This window comes from Schistocerca serialis, chromosome 1 (assembly GCF_023864345.2).
Source record: "Schistocerca serialis cubense isolate TAMUIC-IGC-003099 chromosome 1, iqSchSeri2.2, whole genome shotgun sequence".
Taxonomy (NCBI): domain Eukaryota; kingdom Metazoa; phylum Arthropoda; class Insecta; order Orthoptera; family Acrididae; genus Schistocerca; species Schistocerca serialis.
This window is the reverse complement of record NC_064638.1, coordinates 561,058,246-561,079,028: the sequence shown is the minus strand read 5'-3', so window position 1 is coordinate 561,079,028 and position 20,783 is coordinate 561,058,246. Positions and strand designations below refer to the sequence as shown.

At 47.9% G+C, this 20,783-nt stretch overlaps 1 protein-coding gene across 2 annotated transcripts in view; it reads right to left on the bottom strand.

Annotated features, from left to right (window-relative positions):
* LOC126475544 (uncharacterized) overlaps nucleotides 1–20,783 on the bottom strand; it is a 93,885-nt gene that overhangs the window by 45,260 nt on the left and 27,842 nt on the right. The window contains exon 3 of one of the 2 annotated variants that reach the window (XM_050103474.1): nucleotides 6,920–7,000. The exons of the other annotated variant lie outside the window; for it this stretch is intronic. Coding sequence (XP_049959431.1) covers nucleotides 6,920–7,000 — 81 coding nt within the window. The remainder of the gene's footprint in view (nucleotides 1–6,919; nucleotides 7,001–20,783) is intronic. 2 annotated transcript variants of the gene reach the window in all.

Here is a 20,783-nt window from a genome sequence, read left to right as displayed (position 1 = left end):
GAACATTGGTCGAGGAGCCGGTATTTAAAGGTGGCGGCCCCGACGACAAAGGCACAGCCGACACCGTCGTCAGTTTTGGAGCCATCGGTGTAAATAAATGTGTGACCGGCAAGTTGAGCACGAAGTTCGACAAACCGTGAGCAATACACTGCAGCCGGAGTACCCTCCTTCGGGAGTGAGCTGAGGTCGAGATAAATAGGAACCGGAGCCTGGAGCCAAGGTGGTGTCGGGCTCTCACCCTCTCTGAAGGTGGTAGGGAGGGCAAAATCCAATTGTCGAAGCAGGCGACGGAAGTGGACTCCGGGGGGGCAGCAGGGCAGACACATACAACCCGTACTGACGGTCGAGAGAATCGGAGAAGAAGGACTCTTAAGAGGGGTGGTCGGGCATAGACAACAGCCGGCAGGCATACCGACACAGCAGTACGTTACGCCGGTAGGTCAATGGTAACTCGGCAGCTTCAGCATAAAGACTCTCGACAGGACTAGTGTAGAAGGCTCCGGTCGCAAGACGTATCCCCCGATGGTGGATGGAGTTAAGCCGGCGTAAGAGGGATGGCCGAGCGGACGAGTAGACGAAGCTCCCATAATCCAGCTTTGATCGGACTATGGACCGATACAAGCGAAGCAGGACAGTGCGATCCGCTTCCCAAGATGAACCGCTAAGAACTCTGAGGACACTAAGGGTACGTGTACAACGGGCCGCCAAATAAGAGACATGTGGAGACCAACACAGTTTCCTGTTCAACGTGAGCCCTAGAAACTTAGTTGTGTCCACGAATGGGAGAACAACGGGACCGAGATGTAAGGATGGCGGAAGGAACGCTTTATATCGCCAAAAGTTGATACAAACCGTCTTCTCTTCAGAGAACCGGAAGCCACTTGCCACACTCCATGAGTAGAGGCTGTCTAGACAACGCTGAAGGCAGCGCTCCAGGAGGCATGTTCTCTGGGCACTGCAGTAGATCGCGAAGTCATCGACAAAGAGAGAGCCTGAGACATTAGGTGGAATGCAATCCATAATTGGATTGATCGCGATGGCAAAAAGGGCTACGCTCAAGACGGAGCCCTGAGGCACTCCGTTCTCCTGGAGGAAGACGTCGGACAATACGGAACCCACACGTACCATAAACTTTCGATCCGTTAAAAAGGAATCGATAAAAAGGGGCAGGCGACCACGTAGGCCTCACCTGTGCATAGTGCGGAGGATACCTCCTCTCCAACAGGTATCATAAGCCTTCTCCAAGTCGAAGAACACGGCTACCGCTTGGCGCCTTCGCAAAAAGTTGTTCATGATGAATGTCGACAAGGTCACAAGGTGGTCAACAGCTGAGCGGCGGCGACGAAAGCCGCATTGGACATTAGTAAGTAGTCGTCGAGATTCAAGAATCCAGACTAACCGAGCATTAACCATGCGCTCCATCACCTTACAGACACAGCTTGTAAGAGAAATGGGGCGGTAACTAGAAGGAAGGTGTCTATCCTTCCCAGGTTTGGGTATAGGAACAACAACGGCGTCACGCCAACGCATGGGGACTTTACCTTCAGTCCAGACGCGATTGTAGGTACGAAGAAGGAAGCTTTTGCCCGCCGGAGAAAGGTGTGCCAGCATCTGAACGTGAATGGCATCTGGCCCCGGAGCAGAGGACCGGGACAGTGCAAGCGCACGTTCGAGTTCCCGCATAGTAAAGGGGGCATTATAAGTTTCCAGATTCAGCGAGTGGAAGGAAGGTCGCCGAGCCTCTTCTGCCTCTTTCCTGGGAAGGAAGGCAGGATGGTAATGCGCGGAGCTTGAAACCTCCGCGAAAAAGTGGCCAAAGGCATTGGAGACAGCCACAGGATCAACAAGGACCTCATTACCTGAGGTCAGGCCAGGTACCGAGGAGTGGGCCTTAATGCCCGACAGCCGGCGCAGGCTACCCCAAACGACGGAAGAGGGAGTAAAACTGTTAAAGGAGCTGATGAAGGAGGCCCAACAAGCTTTTTTGCTGTCTTTGATGACTCTACGGCATTGCGCTCGGAGTCGTTTGTATGCAATACAATTTGCCAACGTAGGATGGCGGCGAAAGGTGCGTAAAGCACGTCGTCGAGCACGGATAGCGCCCCTACAAGCCTCGTTCCACCAGGGGACGGAAACGCGACGTGAAGAAGAAGTAGTACGAGGAATGGAACGTTCGGCAGCATTGATGATAACAGCCGTGAGGTATTCGACCTGACTGTCACAACTGGGAAAATCGTGGTCCGGAAAGGTCGCCAGGGAGGAGTAAAGTCCCCAGTCAGCTTTCAGCATGTTCCAGCTCGAAGGACGTGGGGGTGGGGTGTGGTGCAGGAGACGAACGACACAGGGGAAGTGGTCGCTCGAATAGGTGTCAGAAAGGACATACCACTCGAACCGACGGGCAAGAGTGGTAGAACAGATCGAGAGGTCCAAGTGGGAGTAGGTATGAGTAGAGTCCGAGAGGAAAGTCGGGGCGCCGGTATTGAGGCAGACAAGATTGAGATGGTTGAAGACATCCGCCAAGAGTGAGCCTCTTGGACAGGATGCAGGAGAGCCCCAAAGGGGATGATGGGCATTGAAGTCGCCAAACAATAAGAACGGCGGGGGAAGCTGAACGATCAGGTGCATCATGTCAGCCCGACTAACAGCAGATGACAGTGGAGTGTAAATGGTACAAACTGAAAAAGTAAAAGCAGAAAGAGTAATGCGGACAGCTATTGCTTGGAGTGGGGTGGTCAATGCGATGGGATGGTAATAAACATCGTCCCGAACGAGCAACATGACCCCACCATGAGCTGGGATACCGTCCACAGGGGTGAGGTCATACCGCTCCGAGGTATAGTGGGTAAAGGCAATACGGTCAGTCGGGCGCAACTTGGTTTCCTGGAGACCAAGGACGAGCGGACAGTGCAGGCGGAGGAGCAGTTGTAAGTCCTCCCGATTAGATCGAATACCTCTTATGTTCCAATGAAACAACGCCATCGCTAGTCAAAAGGTTGGGGGAACGAGACGGGGGAAGAGCTGGTCAGCTCGACGGCCGCGGAGGGCCAGGTTGCGAGGGAACAACGCTACAACCGATGGGAGGCGGATCCGGTTCCATCGACTCGTCGCCAGCCGCGGCCGCTGTCCCTGGTTGTGTAGGAGGGGCCGCATCATTTGCCGACAAAAGGCCGGCGGAGCGCCTGGCAGCAGAGCGTCCCGGCGAAACTGAGGACGGCCGGGAGCAGCGACTCACGGATGGAGCGTCAGACGAAACGCGCCGGGGTTGAGAGGTGGATAGAGACTTCTTCTTGGAGGCCTTCTTGGAAGGCCGAGGAGGCACAGGGATGGTGGGCTGGACCCGAAGAAGGTCCTCACGCGCGGGGTCCGTTTTGGAACGCCGGACCTCGGAAGCTGGGGTCCGGAACGTTTCCCCGATGGACGCCTGAGAAGAGGATCGCTTCTCAGGTGGCGTGGGGGGAGGGGGAGGAGGAGGAGGAGGAGGAGGAAGGGTGGCCCCTGGGGCAGAGGGGGTGGGGGCCATGGGGGAGGAGGATTTGGAAGGGAGGGATTTGGGAGGCGGAGGCAGAGCCCCCTGATGGGCGGAGGAGGCGGAGGGGGGACAGGATAGGGGTGAGGATACCGCGGAAGGAGTGGACACAACTGAGGCAAACGAAGTGGTCAATGGCACGGGATGGAGGCGGTCGTACTTCTTCCGGGCCTCAGAATAAGAGAGCCGATCCAAAGTTTTGATTTCTTGTATCTTCTTCTCCTTCTGATATGCGGGGCAGTCTGAGGATCTAGGCGAGTGGACGCCAGGACAATTAATGCACCGAGGTGGTGGGGTGCATGTATGTTCCTCACGAAGAGGACGTCCACAATCGCCACAAAGGGGCTCAGCCTCACACCGTGACGACATGTGCCCAAAGCGCAAACACCTAAAACAGCGCATACGAGGCGGGACGTAAGGTTGCACGTCACACCGGTAGCACATCACCTTTACCTTCTCCGAGAGAACGTCCCCCTCGAAGGCGAGGATAAAGGCCCCGGTGTCGATGCGACGGTCTTTGGGGCCGCGCTGGACTCGCCGGACGAAATGCACGCCTCGGCGCTCCAGGTTGGCCCTGAGCTCCTCATCAGATTGTAGCAGGAGGTCACGATGAAATATAACCCCCTGCGTCCTATTTAGTGCCAGATGTGGGACAATGGATACTGGGATGTCCCCTAGGCGGTCGCACGCCTGGAGCGCCGCCGACTGTGTGGCAGAGGTGGTCTTTATAAGAACGGACCCCGTACGCATCTTACTGAGAGCCTCGATTTCCCCGAAGATGTCCTCAATGTGCTGAACAAAGAACATGGGCTTGGAGGTGGCGAACGTCCCCCCATCGGTTCGAGAACAGACCAAACAGCGGGGGAAGTACTTCGCCCCAAGCCGGCGGGCCTGTCCCTCCTCCCAGGGAGTGGCCAAGGGGGAAAGGGCAGGAGAACCAGAACCAGAGACAGTACCTTTCCTTTTGAAAGACTCGGCCGCAGAGCGACCTGATACATGTTGACGTTTCATCCGCGAAACGTCCGCCCCGATACCACCCACTCCGACCAGGGGCTCTCCCCACGGGCACCACCAAGCCGCAGCAAGGGCCACCTGGCAGGATGACCATTGCCGGGAGTCCTGATGCCCCAAGGAGACGGGCATCTACTCCTTGGCCGACGTGGGGAGGGTGCAGCTCAGGTATCGGCAGTACGATCCCTGTGTTGTCAGGGGGCTACAACCTAGAGGGTACATGACGACCCCACCACAACGGGCTGGCTACCGTGCTGGATTTCTGGTGCCATGGAAAGTCCATCATGATCGCTGGTGCAGATGGAGATGCACTATGGGCGTAACTTGGACAACCCATCAGGCGTTTAGGCCCAATTTGAGGAATAGTGGGTATGGTTACAACGCCAGTGCAATGCTGAGTGCCAAGGTCTTCGTGCACTTAGGACCAGTGGTACACCATGTAAGGTGTCCTTCCCCAAAAGGCTCGTACTTCTGTAGAATTTTGAAAAAATGGAGGTCAAACCCCAAGGGGGACCATCACATAGAAGGCCGAAACGGTTGAAACTCCTTTTAGTCGCCTCTTACGACAGGCAGGAATACCTCGGGCCTATTCTTGCCCCGGACCCGCAGGGGGGAGGCTAAGCAAGTGCCACAATGGAGAGGAGTCATGCAGGGGAAGTATGTTTTGTAACTAGTGTCTACCCTCACTGTGGATAGTTTGCTTTTTTATTTGAGAAGGCATTGTGGGTCACACTAGCGATCGATGCACATGAATTCCTTCACCATTCAAACACACACACACACACACACACACACACACACACACACACACACACACACACACAAATATGATTCATCTTTCATCATTTTAAAAATAAGTGTTCCAAGGAAAGTCTTTCATTCTACATTTTAGTTATGTGCTAAAGTTTTTGATAATGTGGGGGAGAGGGCATGAAAATATTTCCAAACCAATGTACACAGAAAGTGACTGACACTTCGAAAAGTAAAATATCACTGAGTGTAAAAGATTAAAATATAACATCGCATTACAGACTGCAATAAAAACTTAACATTCATTCTGATTCCTGTTATCAACATAATTACATGCTTTCTTTACAACTTCTTAGCTGAAAACATGTTCACAGAATTTATTTATTACTCAAAAACACCATAATTTATTTCCCAGTTTGTGTAAAAAATTGGGATTAACGAAAGAACACAGATTCATGAAAACGGTTGTTCTTCTTCAAAATCATAATATCTGTTATTTTGCCTAATTTTAAATTTACTTATGGAAAACATTTTTTGTGTCTATCACTTAAAAGCCAATAAACTAACATACCAGCCAGCTGCTGTGCTATTTCTATATTTATGTGGAAAAGCAAGATCCATGAAAGCAAGATCAGCTGTGACATCATCAATGAAACCATCCCAGTATTTGCCTTAACAGAGTTAAGCAACTCACAGAAATCTAAATATGGATGGATGGAGGTTTAAGCCTTTTCCTCCCACATACAAGTTTGGTGTCAACCTCTGTACCACCTTGTTTGCCCTCTCAACTCAAACTTTCATTTAAACAGATCGCTTTGCCAGGTAAGATCCTATGGAAGCTGATAGTACTCTAGGCAGTGAATTAATGACTCAGCGAATTCTTTTGTATGATTCAAACTACTTAAACTTTTATTTAGTTGACACTTCATGCCTTGGAACTTAGTTCCTTCAGTCAGACTTCTCAAAGTTACACGAAGACTGTCCACCACTGCTAACCCAACACAACACAGTGTCATTACACCTGCAATGTGGAATGTAAACATGATTATGATTATCAGGTACTGATGGTAGCCTAATTAATAGTTGCTGAAAACTGCAGGCAAAAACACATTCTGCGAGTGCTGGCATCATGTAACAATTGTGAAATAAAAAGTGGTTCTACTCAACTTGTTCTGATAACTATGGTATTCTGTAGAATCTAAAGCATAGTGCCATTCAGAATTTGGTAAATAGAATGAGTGAAAAGATTATGTCCACAAAAAACACAAAAACAGAAACAAATACGAGAAGGTGGGTGAACTGTGCAGCTGAAGCATCTCAAATGTGCTGGGTAAACTGATGCAACTGAAGTATCACTGAATATGACAAAGGAAAAACCAGGAAAATACAATCATTTATAACATTAACAAACAATGGAGATGAAAGGTGGTCATACATATAAATAGATTAAGAGTCTGTTACCGACAATAAGAAACATGGAAGTAATATGGTAATTCAAGCAGGAATGTTACTGGTCTGTTTGGCAACACAATAGTAACCGTAAGTGATAAAATAGACAACTTATCTGAATCTGACTAACTGAGCTTCAAGAATAAAGCTGGATGTGTTTCTTTAATAAGAATATATACTCACTTTGTCCAATATGCCAACGTCAAGGTAGAAGCAGATGATGAATACATTCCAGCCAATCCACACTATATTCCAAACAGTATACTGAAAAAGAGTACATTTATGGTTTTTAATTTATTGGACTTTTTTATTAATTGAGAAAATTGTGTTGCAGTGAAAGTACACTGCCTGACAAAAATGTGAAGCACCCAGAAGTGGACCAGAAAACAAACAAACTTCATGCATTGAGAAGGTATGTTATGTTAGATCAACAAGTCAAAATCTATTCAAATTTGTAAAGAAATTGGCAGTATGAGCTCACTTAACAGTATGACATTGCATCTACTCTGGCCTGAGTGCATCATGCACTGATTCAGTCAGGAAGGGTGTCAAAGCCATTGTATCTTCTCCTGAGGCCAGCTAGCCCACAACTGGGATACTGGCACTGGGATGGAGTTGATGAACGAGATGGTTCTACGTAAGTTCTGTCCGAGATGGTCCTACGCATGTTCAATTAGGGAGGGATCTGAGGATTTTGCTGGCCACTGCAGTACCTCAACTTCATACAGGCAGTTGAGAGAGACTCATGCCAACACTCACGAGCACTGTCCTGATGCAAAATGGTATCATGATACTGTTGCACGAGTGGTAAAACACGAGTATGGAGGATGTTCATGACATACCAATGTGCCATCAAGATTTCCTCAATCACTATCAGCTGCGAACTGAAGTCGCACCCGATGGCTTGCCACACAATGATGCCACGGGTAACACTCTGCCTTTCCAAAATGTTGAATGAATGGGACATCTTCCCAGGATGCCACCATGCTCATTGACAATGGTTATCAGGGATAGTGCAGAACCGTGATTATTCACTGAACACTATGTGGTGCTTTCAAAAATGGTTCAAAGGCTCTGAGCACTATGGGACTTAACATCTGAGCTCATCAGTCCCCTAGAACTTAGAACTACTTAAACCTAACTAATCTAAGGACATCACACACATCCATGCCCAAAGCAGGATTCAAACCTGGTGCTTTCACGAGAATTCCATGCTTCCCAGTCACGTCACTATTCCAAACACAGCTGTTTATGTTTTGGTGTTAGTGACAGCCTGTGCACAGGACAGAAATTCCACAGTCCAGCTGCTGCTAGTCTTTGATTAATTATGAAGGATAGGTTGGTTGGTTTAAAAAAAGGGGGAGGGACCAAACTGTGAGGTCAACGGTCCCTTGTTCCCAGTAAAATAATTACACAAGAGAAAGAAGAATAGAAAGGAGATGTACAGCACAATAAGAGAAACGAAAAACCAGAAGAACACGAGTAGGACAACCAACACTACTATGGACAAAACAGGAAAGAAAAGCCACAGAGAAGCAAGAAACAGGTAGAAGGGATAAAAACAAGAGAGCAGATGACCTTGTCTGGCCGATCACAAGAATAAATAAAAAAAGCCAGCCACTCTGCAACACATTAAAACATCCAGCCTAAAAGCATTAGAGTGGAGACGACAAAGGGCCAAAAGATATGCGCTAGAACTTATAGAGAATGATAAAACTCACCATCATGTATAAAACATAAAACTAAATTAGACAATGAGGTGTTGTCAGCTAAAATTAATGGCAATGAGTCCAGTAACTGAAGAGTCCATCGCAGGCCAGCCAAAGAAGGATAGCTCACCAACATATGGGCCACTGTCAGGTGGGCGCTGCCTTGACACTGGAGTGGGTCATCATGGCGCTGGAGGTAGCCATGTATCATGGAAGCGTGGCCAATGCAGAGCCGACACAGAACTACAAAGTCCCTGCAAGAGGCCACATGGAGGTCTTCCACACATTCTTGGTCTCCTTAATGGCACGCAATTTGTTGTGCGTAAGTAGGTAAAAAGATGAGGGCTAGTAGAAATCCTTGGGTAACAGAAGAAATATTGAATTTAATTGATGAAAGGAGAAAATATAAAAATGCAGTAAATGAAGCAGGCAAAAAGGAATACAAACGTCTCAAAAATGAGATCGACAGGAAGTGCAAAATGGCTAAGCAGGGATGGCTAGAGGACAAATGTAAGGATGTAGAGGCCTATCTCATTAGGGGGTAAGATAGATACTGCCTACAGGAAAATTAAAGAGACCTTTGGAGAAAAGAGAACGACTTGTATGAATATCAAGAGCTCAGATGGAAACCCAGTTCTAACCAAAGAAGGGAAAGCAGAAAGGTGGAAGGAGTATATAGAGGGTCTATACAAGGGGGATGCACTTGAGGACAATATTATGGAAATGGAAGAGGGTGTAGATGAAGATGAAATGGGAGATATGATACTGTGTGAAGAGTTTGACAGAGCACTGAAAGACCTGAGTTGAAACAAGGCCCCCGGAGTAAACAACATTCCATTGGAACTACTGACGGCCTTGGGAGAGCCAGTCCTGACAAAACTCTACCATCTGGTGAGCAAGATGTATGAAACAGGCGAAATACCTTCAGACTTCAAGAAGAATATAATAATTCCAATCCCAAAGGAAGCAGGTGTTGACAGATGTGAAAATTACCGAACTATCAGTTTAATAAGTCACAGCTGCAAAATACTAACACGAATTCTTTACAGACGAATGGAAAAACTAGTAGAAGCCAACCTCGGGGAAGATCAATTTGGATTCCGTAGAAACACTGGAACACTTGAGGCAGTACTGACCTTACGACTTATCTTAGAAGAAAGATTAAGGAAAGGCAAACCTACGTTTCTAGCATTTGTAGACTTAGAGAAAGCTTTTGACAATGTTGACTGGAATATTCTCTTTCAAATTCTAAAGGTGGCAGGGGTAAAATACAGGGAGCGAATGGCTATTTACAGTCTGTACAGAAACCAGATGGCAGTTATGAGAGTCGAGGGACATGAAAGAGAAGCAGTGGTTGGGAAGGGAGTAAGACAAGGTTGTAGCCTCTCCCCGATGTTGTTCAATCTGTATATTGAGCAAGCAGTAAAGGAAAGAAAAATTCGGAGTAGGTATTAAAATCCATGGAGAAGAAATAAAAACTTTGATATTTGCCGATGACATCGTAATTCTGTCAGAGACAGCAAAGGACTTGGAAGAGCAGTTGAACGGAATTGATAGGGTGTTGAAAGGACGATATAAGATGAACATCAACAAAAGCAAAACAAGGATAATGGAATGTAGTCAAATTAAGTCGGGTGATGCTGAGGGAATTAGATTAGGAAATGAGACACTTAAAGTAGTAAAGGAGTTTTGCTATTTGGGGAGCAAAATAACCGATGATGGTCGAAGTAGAGTGGATATAAAATGTAGACTGACAATGGCAAGGATAGCATTTCTGAAGAAGAGAAATTTGTTAACATCGAGTATAGATTTAAGTGTCAGGAAGTCGTTTCTGAAAGTATTTGTATGGAGTGTAGCCATGTATGGAAGTGAAACATGGACGATAACTAGTTTGGACAAGAAGAGAATAGAAGCTTTCGAAATGTGGTGCTACAGAAGAATGCTGAAGATTAGATGGGTAGATCACATAACTAATGAGGAAGTATTGAATAGGATTGGGGAGAAGAGAAGTTTGTGGCACAACTTGACCAGAAGAAGGGATCGGTTGGTAGGACATGTTCTGAGGCATCAAGGGATCACCAATTTAGTATTGGAGGGCAGCGTGGAGGGTAAAAATCGTAGAGGGAGACCAAGAGATGAATACATTAAGCAGATTCACAAGGATGTAGGTTGCAGTAGGTACTGGGAGATGAAAAAGCTTGCACAGGATAGAGTAGCATGGAGAGCTGCATCAAACCAGTCTCAGGACTGAAGACAACAACAACAACATGAGGTTATGCCATTCTGTCTCCAAAAGACGCAAAACCTTGCAGTGTAGTACTGAACGCAGGTCAGTTCCAGGGAAGCCAGACTCCATAAGCAGTTTCCGCGTAGCCTGTTTGGCCAGCCTGTTGGCAAATTCGTTGCGTGGGATGCCAACGTGGCCTGGGGTCCAGACAAACATACTGGATGACTGGACCATTTCAGGGCATAGATGGACTCCTGGATGGTCACTACCAAAGGATGACCAGGGTAGCACTGGTCGATAGCTTGTAGCTGCTCAAGGAGTCATTACACAGAAGAAACGACTCCCCATGGCATGAACGGATGTGCTCAAGAGCACGAGATTTAGCCACCAGCCCTGCAGTGTGAACACAGCAGCCATTGGGCAAGGAATGGGTTAACAGAGTCATTAGGGTCATGTGAAAGGTCCAGACAAAGCCGCAGGCTATGTATGCGCCATGGATGTGTACTTGAATGGACCTCAAGTATAGATGGTAAAGGCAAGGACTCCAGTTTGGATAGAATGGATCGGATGCAAACTGCAATTGTAAGCCCTGATAAGGGCCTCTGATGTGGGAGATGGGTGGGAAAAGGAGACAGTAATTCGGATGTGCGAGAGAACCACAAATGTGTGCAACATAACCGGTGTGCAGTTGTGCACACTGAACCTTCAATGGAGGGACTTCAGCCTCAACCAGGATGCTAGTCACCGGATTCGTCCTAAAATCTCCTGAAGCTAGTCAAACACCACTGTGGTGCACTGGGTCGAGTAAAAGCAATGCTGAGTGCACCGCCGAACAATAAACCACAGTCCCATAGTCAAGGTGGGATTGAACAAGGGCTCTGTAGAGCTGAATCAGCGCAGAGCAATCTGCACCACAGCTGGTGTTGCTCAGGCAGCGGATGGCATTGAGGTGCTCCCAGCACTTCCACTTAAGCTGAAGATGGTGAGGAAGCTAAGTCAATCGGGCGCCGAAAACCAGTCCTAAGAATTGATTTGTCTCCGCTACAGTGAGTGAATCGTCATTAAGGTAAAGGGGTGGTTCCAGATGAACGGTATGATGCTGATAGAAGCACATAACACAATACTTTGTGGATGAAAACTAGTAACTGTGGGCTATAGTCCATGACTGCGCCTTGTGGATGGCTCCCTGTAGGCACCGCTCAGCAACACCAGTACTGGCGGTGCAGTATGAAATGCAGAAGTTGTTTGCATACAGAGAAGGTTAGACAGACGGCCCTACAGCTGCTGCTAGACAATTAATGGCCACTAAAAATAGAGAAACATTCAATACAGAGCACTGCGGGACCCCATTCTCCTGGATATGGGGGGGGGGGGGGACAACTATGGGAGGCACCAGCTTGGACATCAAAAGTATAGAGTGACAGGAAATTTTGGATAAAAATTGGGAGCGGGTCTCTGAGACCCCACTCATACAATGTGGCAAGGGTATGAGGTTGCCAGGTCGTGTCTTACGCTTTCTGTAAATTGAAAAAGACTGTAACAAGGTGTAGGCATCTGGAAAAGGTTGTTCGGATGGCAGACTCAAGGGACACAAGATTATCAGTGGTAGAGTGACCCTGGTGCAAACCACCCTGGGATGGAGCCAGTAGGCCACCTGACTCCAGAACCATACTAACCATCGACACACCATACATTCTAGCAGCTTACGAAGAATGTTTGCGAGGTTGATGGGCTGGTAGCTATCCACATCAAGTGGGTATTTGCCAGGTTTTAGCACTGGTATGATGGTGCTATCCTGCCATTGCGATGGAAAGATCCAGTTGAAGATGACGAGGTGATGTCGCTGGTAGTCAGATGAGAGATGTTTAAGCATCTGACTGTGGATCCGATCTGGCCCAGGAGCTGTGATGGGGAATGTAAAAGGGCACTGACGAACTCTTATCCTGTAAATGAAGCGGTATAGGGTTCACTGTGATGTGCAGTGAATGAGAGGAGTCTCTTCCATCCACCATTTTAGAGTACAAAAAGTGGAGGGAGGGGGGAGGGGGGGTGTTAGTTCACTGACACAGAGGCTCAAGCATAGTGTTCAGCAAAGTGCTCGGCAATCGTGTTTGCGTCGCTAGATAACATTCCATTTATACTAACACCAGGAACACCTGTTGGGGTCTGGTATCCGAAAACACGTTTGATCTTTGCCCAGACTCGGGAAGGTGACCTATGGCACCCAATGGTCAAGAAATATCTCTCCCCACTCCTGCTGACGTCGTTTGATAAGTTTGCGCATGCGGGAATGGAGCCGTTTAAAGGCTATGAGGTGCTCCAGGGATGAGTGCCGCTTAGTCCACTGTAGAGCTCGCTGATGCTCCTTAATTGCTTCAGCGACCACCAAGGGACTTCCTTTCGCCGGGGGATCCATAGAGAGTGAGGGATCGCATTTTCTGCCGTAGAAACGATTGTTGTCACCTACTCAACCATCGCATCAATGTTACCATGCGGGGGAGATTCAACAGTGACAGCAGAGGTGAAAGTTTCCCAGCCTGCCTTGTTTACAGCCCATCTGGGCAGGTCCGTGGGCCTGACACCGGGGCAGTGACGGAAAGATGGGGAAGTGGTCATTACCACACAGGTCGTCATATGCTCTCCAGTGGATAGATGGGAAAAGTCGTGGGCTGCAAATTGATAAATCAAGGGCTGAGTGACTACCATGAGCCACACTGAAATGTGTGGCAGCCCCAGTATTTAAGAGGCAGAGGTCAAACTCAAACAGTGAAGTTTCGACATCTATGCTTGGCCAGTAAGCACGGTGCCACCCTACAAGGGGTTATGGGCCTTAAAAGTAGGAAAGGTTTAGGGAGTTGATCAATCAATGCAGCTAATACATTCAGGAGTACTGCACCATCTGGAGGAAGATATACACTGCAGACAGTTATTTCCTGTGTCATCCTTATTCTGACAGCGACAGCTTCAAGAGGGGTTTGAAGGGGCACAGTTTCACTACAGACTGAGTTTAGGACATGAATGCAAACTCTACTCGCTTATAGTCACTATGGTTCCTGTAATATCCCTTACAGCTGTGGAGGGCAGAGGTCCGCATTGCCGAAAACCAGGTGGAAAGGTTAACAGTTGCTGCGGCTCAGCCAGGCAATGGAAATAACTGCCGCAACTCCATTCGAGCATGACATCATTGTGAGACTGAGAAGGCATGGAACATTCAATGAGGCAGTTTACGCCTCAGGGTCACCTGCTGCCACCAACTTATGCCTGAGCAGTCTACAGCCATTGCGTCAGGGGGTCCGGTGAGATCTAGGTCCTCAGTGGACGCCAGAATCTCCACCTCATCCTCAGACGCAAAGCTTGAGGTAGCGGTGGTGTGGGTGCCACCGCAATTCCCTTGGTCTTGGTGACCTTTTTGGATTTCTCTCGCTGCTCTTTGAGTTTCCCTGGCTGGGCGGACTTCACTGATTCCGTCTATGGGACATAGGATGAGCATGAAGCCCTACAACCAACTGCTTATGGACTCTTCAGCCACTGGTGGTTGTCATCTTTCTCGCTAGCAGAAACCTGGGAGGTCCTAGCGACAGTAGCCGAAGAAGACTTACGCTGCTCTGGCTCAGAGGTGGGAACTGATATCCCCAATCGCTGAGGGGGTGTTGCTCCTGAAGCAGGTGTAGGCTTCCGGTTCTGAGGGGTGACAGGTATTCAGAGAACTGATGGGGCAACAACTGTTCTCGTAGCAGCGGCGTAAGAGGAGATCATATCCACAGGATTCCTCTTAGCCTCAGTGTAGATCAGTCAGTCCAGGGTCTTATATTCCACGATTTTCCTCTCTTTCTGTAAAATCCTGCAGTCTGGCGAGCAAGATGAATGATGCTCTCTGCAGTTGACGTAGATGGGAGGTGGGGCACATGGAGTATTGGGATGTGGTGGACATCCACATTCTCGACATGTCACGCTGGAAGTACAGCGGGAAGACATATGGCCGAACTCCTAGCACTTAAAGCACCGGATTGGGGGAGAGATATATGGTTTTAAATCACAGCGGTAGACCATCACCTTGACGTTCTCGGGCAGTGTGTAACCCTCAAAGGCCAAGATGGAAGGCACCTGTGGCAACCTGATTATCCCTCGGAACCCGATGGACAAAGTGAACACGTCACTCTAAACTTGTGCACAGCTTATTGTCAGACTGCGAAACAATATAATACCCTGGACCATTTTAAGCTCTTATGGGGCGTGATGGTAACAGAAACATCCCCCAACTTGTCACACGTGAGTAATGCCCATGACAGGGAAGAGGATGCTGTTTTTATCAAGATTGACCCAGAGTGCATTTTGGACAATCCCTCCATCTCCCCGAACTTGTCCTTCAAATGCTCCACAAAAAACTGAGGCTTCATGGACATGAAAGCGTCCCCATGAACTCTCGTACATATAAGGCACCGTGGCAAATAACGTTTGCTGCCATCCTTAGCCTTGCATTCCTCCCATGGTGTGGCCAGGCAGGGGAATGATTTGGGGTCATATTTCTTAGCATTAAAGTTAGACTATGCCCGCTTAGAGACTGCCAGCAAGAGACGACATACTATGTTTCAAGGTGTGTCATCCGCCTTCATGCCATCCACTCCAACCAGGGGCCCTCCCCACTGGCACCACCCTACCTCAGCAATGCCCACCTGGCAGGATGGCCATTGTCAGGGCCCCAGGGAGCGAGCATCTACTCCATGGCATACTTGGGGAACTAACTGTGCTGGCATCAGCAGAGCGATCCCTGTGTTGTCAGGGGGCTACAACCAACAGGGTACATGGCGGCCCCACCACAACAGACTGGCTGCCATGCTGGATATGAGGTGTAAAGAAGTCCATGGTCATCGTCGGCGCGGAAAGCGACACTGCATAGTGCATGGTGGAAAATGCACCCAGAAAGGTGTCCTCACCAAAGAGATGGAAAATGAGTGGGACTGCAATGTGACACTAAAGATCTCAATGCACAATGGACATGATGCACCATGTAAGGTGCCCTTCCCCAATTGGCTCGCTCTTTGAAAAAAGTTTGAAAAATAGAGGTCAAACCCTACAGAGGACCATAACAAATGCCGAAACTTGTGAGACTCCTTTTAGTTGCCACTTACAACCGACAGGAATACCTTGGGCCTATTCTAACCCCTGGACTCGCAGGGGGTTATGCAGGATAGTACAGAATGTCGTATGGAGTACATTATTTTTTCTCGGATGGCAGGTGCAGATATGAAGGGGCTTATGATGTACTTGATGAACAACACGACAATCTTCCCTTGTGGCTGTCAGACTTGGTAGATGGAACCTTTAAAACGAGTTTGCCTGTCCTCGTGTTCCTATGAAGTAGGTAACTGGGCCCACTGCCACATCTGAATGCTCCAAAAATTGGATATTGCATTATTCGACTACCTGGCCAAATGGAGAACCACAATGATGCCCCTTCCAAACTTTGTCAGGTGCTGATATCGTTGTCTCACACGATATGTGACATGTGTGTCCTTCAGTGTGACCACTCAACATCTGACACTGTTCATGACCCTAATGGGCCTTGTAGCAGCACCACTGCATTCTGTTAACCACTCTACCCGTAACAGAGAACTGCAACTCTAATCATGTATGTCTGCTGATGGCATGTACGTGTACAAAATTATTCTGTGTGCTTCAACTGTTGTCCGGGAAGTGTAGTTAGATAGCATTTGCCTATATACAAATACACAGAAAAGTACTTACACATAAAACACCATTAGCTACTGTATGTAGATTCCACTGAATGCAATGAAAATATGCTTAACCACCAGGGATTGGGATTGCACAGTGGCAACATGGACAAATCTGTACATGCGCAAGTCAGTCACTAGTTAAGATTTTCTTGTGTACTTATGTTACTGTGAGCTAAGTGCAATCTATTGAAGTTTTAAACCTAATTCCATTTGGATCTTGTTTTGCAGGGCACCATTTTAGCAGATCTTCAAGGAGGTCAGACACAGAATCACAATCTGGAGTGTTGAATGAGCCACTAAGCGTAATTTCCAGGGTTCGGAGATGAACCCCAGACACAAGAAATGTTTATCAATAAGGAAGTGGATGATTGATTAAGAATAATCCCTCCACTAGCCAGGTATCTAATCTTAACTCAGCTATGAAATTCAATGCTGTTTGTGTGTGGCATATTACTGGCAAAGAGCAGCAATGAGCAAATTTCTGTAAGGATCCAAGCAAAGACTTGGACAAAATGTTTTAGCAGCTAAACTAGTTTGCATTTCCAGAATGAGATTTTCACTCTGCAGCGGAGTGTGCGCTGATATGAAACTTCCTGGCAGATTAAAACTGTGTGCCCGACCGAGACTCGAACTCGGGAACTTTGCCTTTCGCGGGCAAGTGCTCTACCAACTGAGCTACCGAAGCACGACTCACGCCCGGTACCCACAGCTTTACTTATGGCAGTACCTCGTCTCCTACCTTCCAAACTTTACAGAAGCTCTCCTGCGAAACTTGCAGAACTAGCACTCCTGAAAGAAAGGATATTGCGGAGACATGGCTTAGCCACAGCCTGGGGGATGTTTCCAGAATGAGATTTTCACTCTGCAGCGGAGTGTGCGCTGATATGAAACTTCCTGGCAGATTAAAACTGTGTGCCCGACCGAGACTCGAACTCGGGAACTTTGCCTTTCGCGGGCAAGTGCTCTACCAACTGAGCTACCGAAGCACGACTCACGCCCGGTACCCACAGCTTTACTTCTGCCAGTACCTCGTCTCCTACCTTCCAAACTTTACAGAAGCTCTCCTGCGAAACTTGCAGAACTAGCACTCCTGAAAGAAAGGATATTGCGGAGACATGGCTTAGCCACAGCCTGGGGGATGTTTCCAGAATGAGATTTTCACTCTGCAGCGGAGTGTGCGCTGATATGAAACTTCCTGGCAGATTAAAACTGTGTGCCCGACCGAGACTCGAACTCGGGACCTTTGCCTTTCGCGGGCAAGTGCTCTACCAACTGAGCTACCGAAGCACGACTCACGCCCGGTACCCACAGCTTTACTTCTGCCAGTACCTCGTCTCCTACCTTCCAAACTTTACAGAAGCTCTCCTGCGAAACTTGCAGAACTAGCACTCCTGAAAGAAAGGATATTGCGGAGACATGGCTTAGCCACAGCCTGGGGGATGTTTCCAGAATGAGATTTTCACTCTGCAGCGGAGTGTGCGCTGATATGAAACTTCCTGGCAGATTAAAACTGTGTGCCCGACCGAGACTCGAACTCGGGAACCTTTGCCTTTCGCGGGCAAGTGCTCTACCAACTGAGCTACCGAAGCACGACTCACGCCCGGTACCCACAGCTTTACTTCTGCCAGTACCTCGTCTCCTACCTTCCAAACTTTACAGAAGCTCTCCTGCGAAAGGTTCCCGAGTTCGAGTCTCGGTCGGGCACACAGTTTTAATCTGCCAGGAAGTTTCATATCAGCGCACACTCCGCTGCAGAGTGAAAATCTCATTCTGGAAACATCCCCCAGGCTGTGGCTAAGCCATGTCTCCGCAATATCCTTTCTTTCAGGAGTGCTAGTTCTGCAAGTTTCGCAGGAGAGCTTCTGTAAAGTTTGGAAGGTAGGAGACGAGGTACTGGCAGAAGTAAAGCTGTGGGTACCGGGCGTGAGTCGTGCTTCGGTAGCTCAGTTGGTAGAGCACTTGCCCGCGAAAGGCAAAGTTCCCGAGTTCGAGTCTCGGTCGGGCACACAGTTTTAATCTGCCAGGAAGTTTCATATCAGCGCACACTCCGCTGCAGAGTGAAAATCTCATTCTGGAAACATCCCCCAGGCTGTGGCTAAGCCATGTCTCCGCAATATCCTTTCTTTCAGGAGTGCTAGTTCTGCATGTTTCGCAGGAGAGCTTCTGTAAAGTTTGGAAGGTAGGAGACGAGGTACTGGCAGAAGTAAAGCTGTGGGTACCGGGCGTGAGTCGTGCTTCGGTAGCTCAGTTGGTAGAGCACTTGCCCGCGAAAGGCAAAGGCCCGAGTTCGAGTCTCGGTCGGGCACACAGTTTTAATCTGCCAGGAAGTTTCATAGTTTGCATTTAACTATCATTTTCAAAAGTCCTATCAAAAATTAAGAAAACTCTGCAACACATTACACCACAGCCGCAGGCCAAGAAACATTCCACTAGGCCAAGGTAAATTCCATGGTATCACTTCCATATTTTACTGTACATAAATTAGCAACATATTTTTATAGTTTTCAGAAGAGTATATGTACTTGTAATACACTTTATAATTAATTTTTTGTAAAGCTATTGAACATAACTGACACACTGAAACCAATTTAACCACACAATGAACTTCACAGTTAAACGTCAGCAGAGCCACCCCTGTAGCTGGTGTGTATATCAGACGTATGGCAATTAATTCCACCCAGTGCAGAGATGGAATGACCAAAACAGAGTTTCTGCCGTATGTTCTGATCACACATTTGTCTGGAAAGTTGATTACATGATGGCAGTAGGTTTAATGGGACTACACAGATTTTTAGTCCCTTCTTCCACAGAAAATTCACATAAAACGATGGTGTGAAATAAGAAAAGAAGGATAGATTGTTCCAAGATCTTTGACTTGGTTGTTGTGGCTAAAAACTGTAATACTTAGGTAGCTAGAAACACTAGGTTAAGAATGAACAAAGAAAAGACGAGGAGGTTGAGAACTGCCGATTCTAGTATTTCCTAAGCTTATGGAAACAGGCCATACCAATCAGAGAATTAGGTACGCACCGCAAGGGATACCTAGAAAGTGTGTCTCTATACAGCCGAGACAGGGTAGATGGAGGTCCTTGCGTAGAGCCTATGGTCACATCCCAACTGGTCAAATAAGCTCAACTCTTGGCTGCGAAACAGAGGCTAGCTTCATGGGTGGTTGGTTGGTTGGTTGGTTTAAAAGGGGGGAGGGAGAGATCAAACTATGAGGTCATAGGCCCCTTTTTCCTTATAAAACAACGCCAAAAGTGTGACAATAGAACAGACGAGACATATACCACAAAACAGAAAGAAAGGAAAAACTACAAGAATGAAGAAATGGCAATGAACAGTAACAGGAACAAAAAAGCACAAGAAAACAACAGAGAGATGCTAGAAACAGAAGAGAGTAAACCAAGAAAGCAGATTACAATGGCTGGCCGACCACGAGAATAAAAAGGAGAAGCCAGCAACACTGCAACACATTAAAACCTCCACCCCAAAAGCACTAGGGTGGAGGACACAGAGGGACAAACGACATACGCTAAAACTTAGATCAAATGATAAAACTTACCCTTACGAATGAAACAGAAAATTAAATCAGCCAAGGAGGTGTTGTTAGATAAAATGAGTGGCAATGAATCCGGTAACCCAAGATCTCATCGCTGGGCAGTCAAAGTGGGACAGTGCACCAGAATATGAGCCACTGTCAACTGGGCACTGCACCGACATTGAGGCGGGTCTTCATGGTGCAGGAAGTAACCGTGGGTCACCCAAGAGTGGACAATGCAGAACTGGCAGAGGACAACTGATTCCCTGCAAGAGGCCCGCATGGAAGACTTCCACACATTCATAGTCTCCTTAATGACATGCAGTTTGTTGTGCGTATTGTTATGCCATTCCGCCTCCAAATGCCGAAAAACCCTGCGGCGTAAACCAGAACACAGGTCAGGTTCAGAGGTGCCCATCTCCAGAAGCGGTTTCCATATAGCCTGTTTGGCCAGCTGGTCAGCAAATTCACTGTCTGGGATGCCGAAGTGTCCTGCGGTCCACACAAACACCACTGAAAGAGGGGACCGGTCCTGGGCATAGATGGACTCCTGGACGGACACCACCAAAGGAAGGCAAAGATAGCACTGGTCGATAGCTTGTAGGCTGCTCATGGAGTCAGTACACAGAAGAAACGATTCCTCGGGGCATGAACGGATATACTGAAGTGCACGAGATATGGCCACCAGCTCTGCAGTGAATACACTGCAGCCATCGGGCAAGGAATGCTGTTCAATACGGCCTCTGTGGACAAGGGCGAAGCCAACATTACCATCAGCCATCGAGCAGTCGGTGTAAACCACTTCAGAGCCCCGGAACACTTCAACAATCGAGAC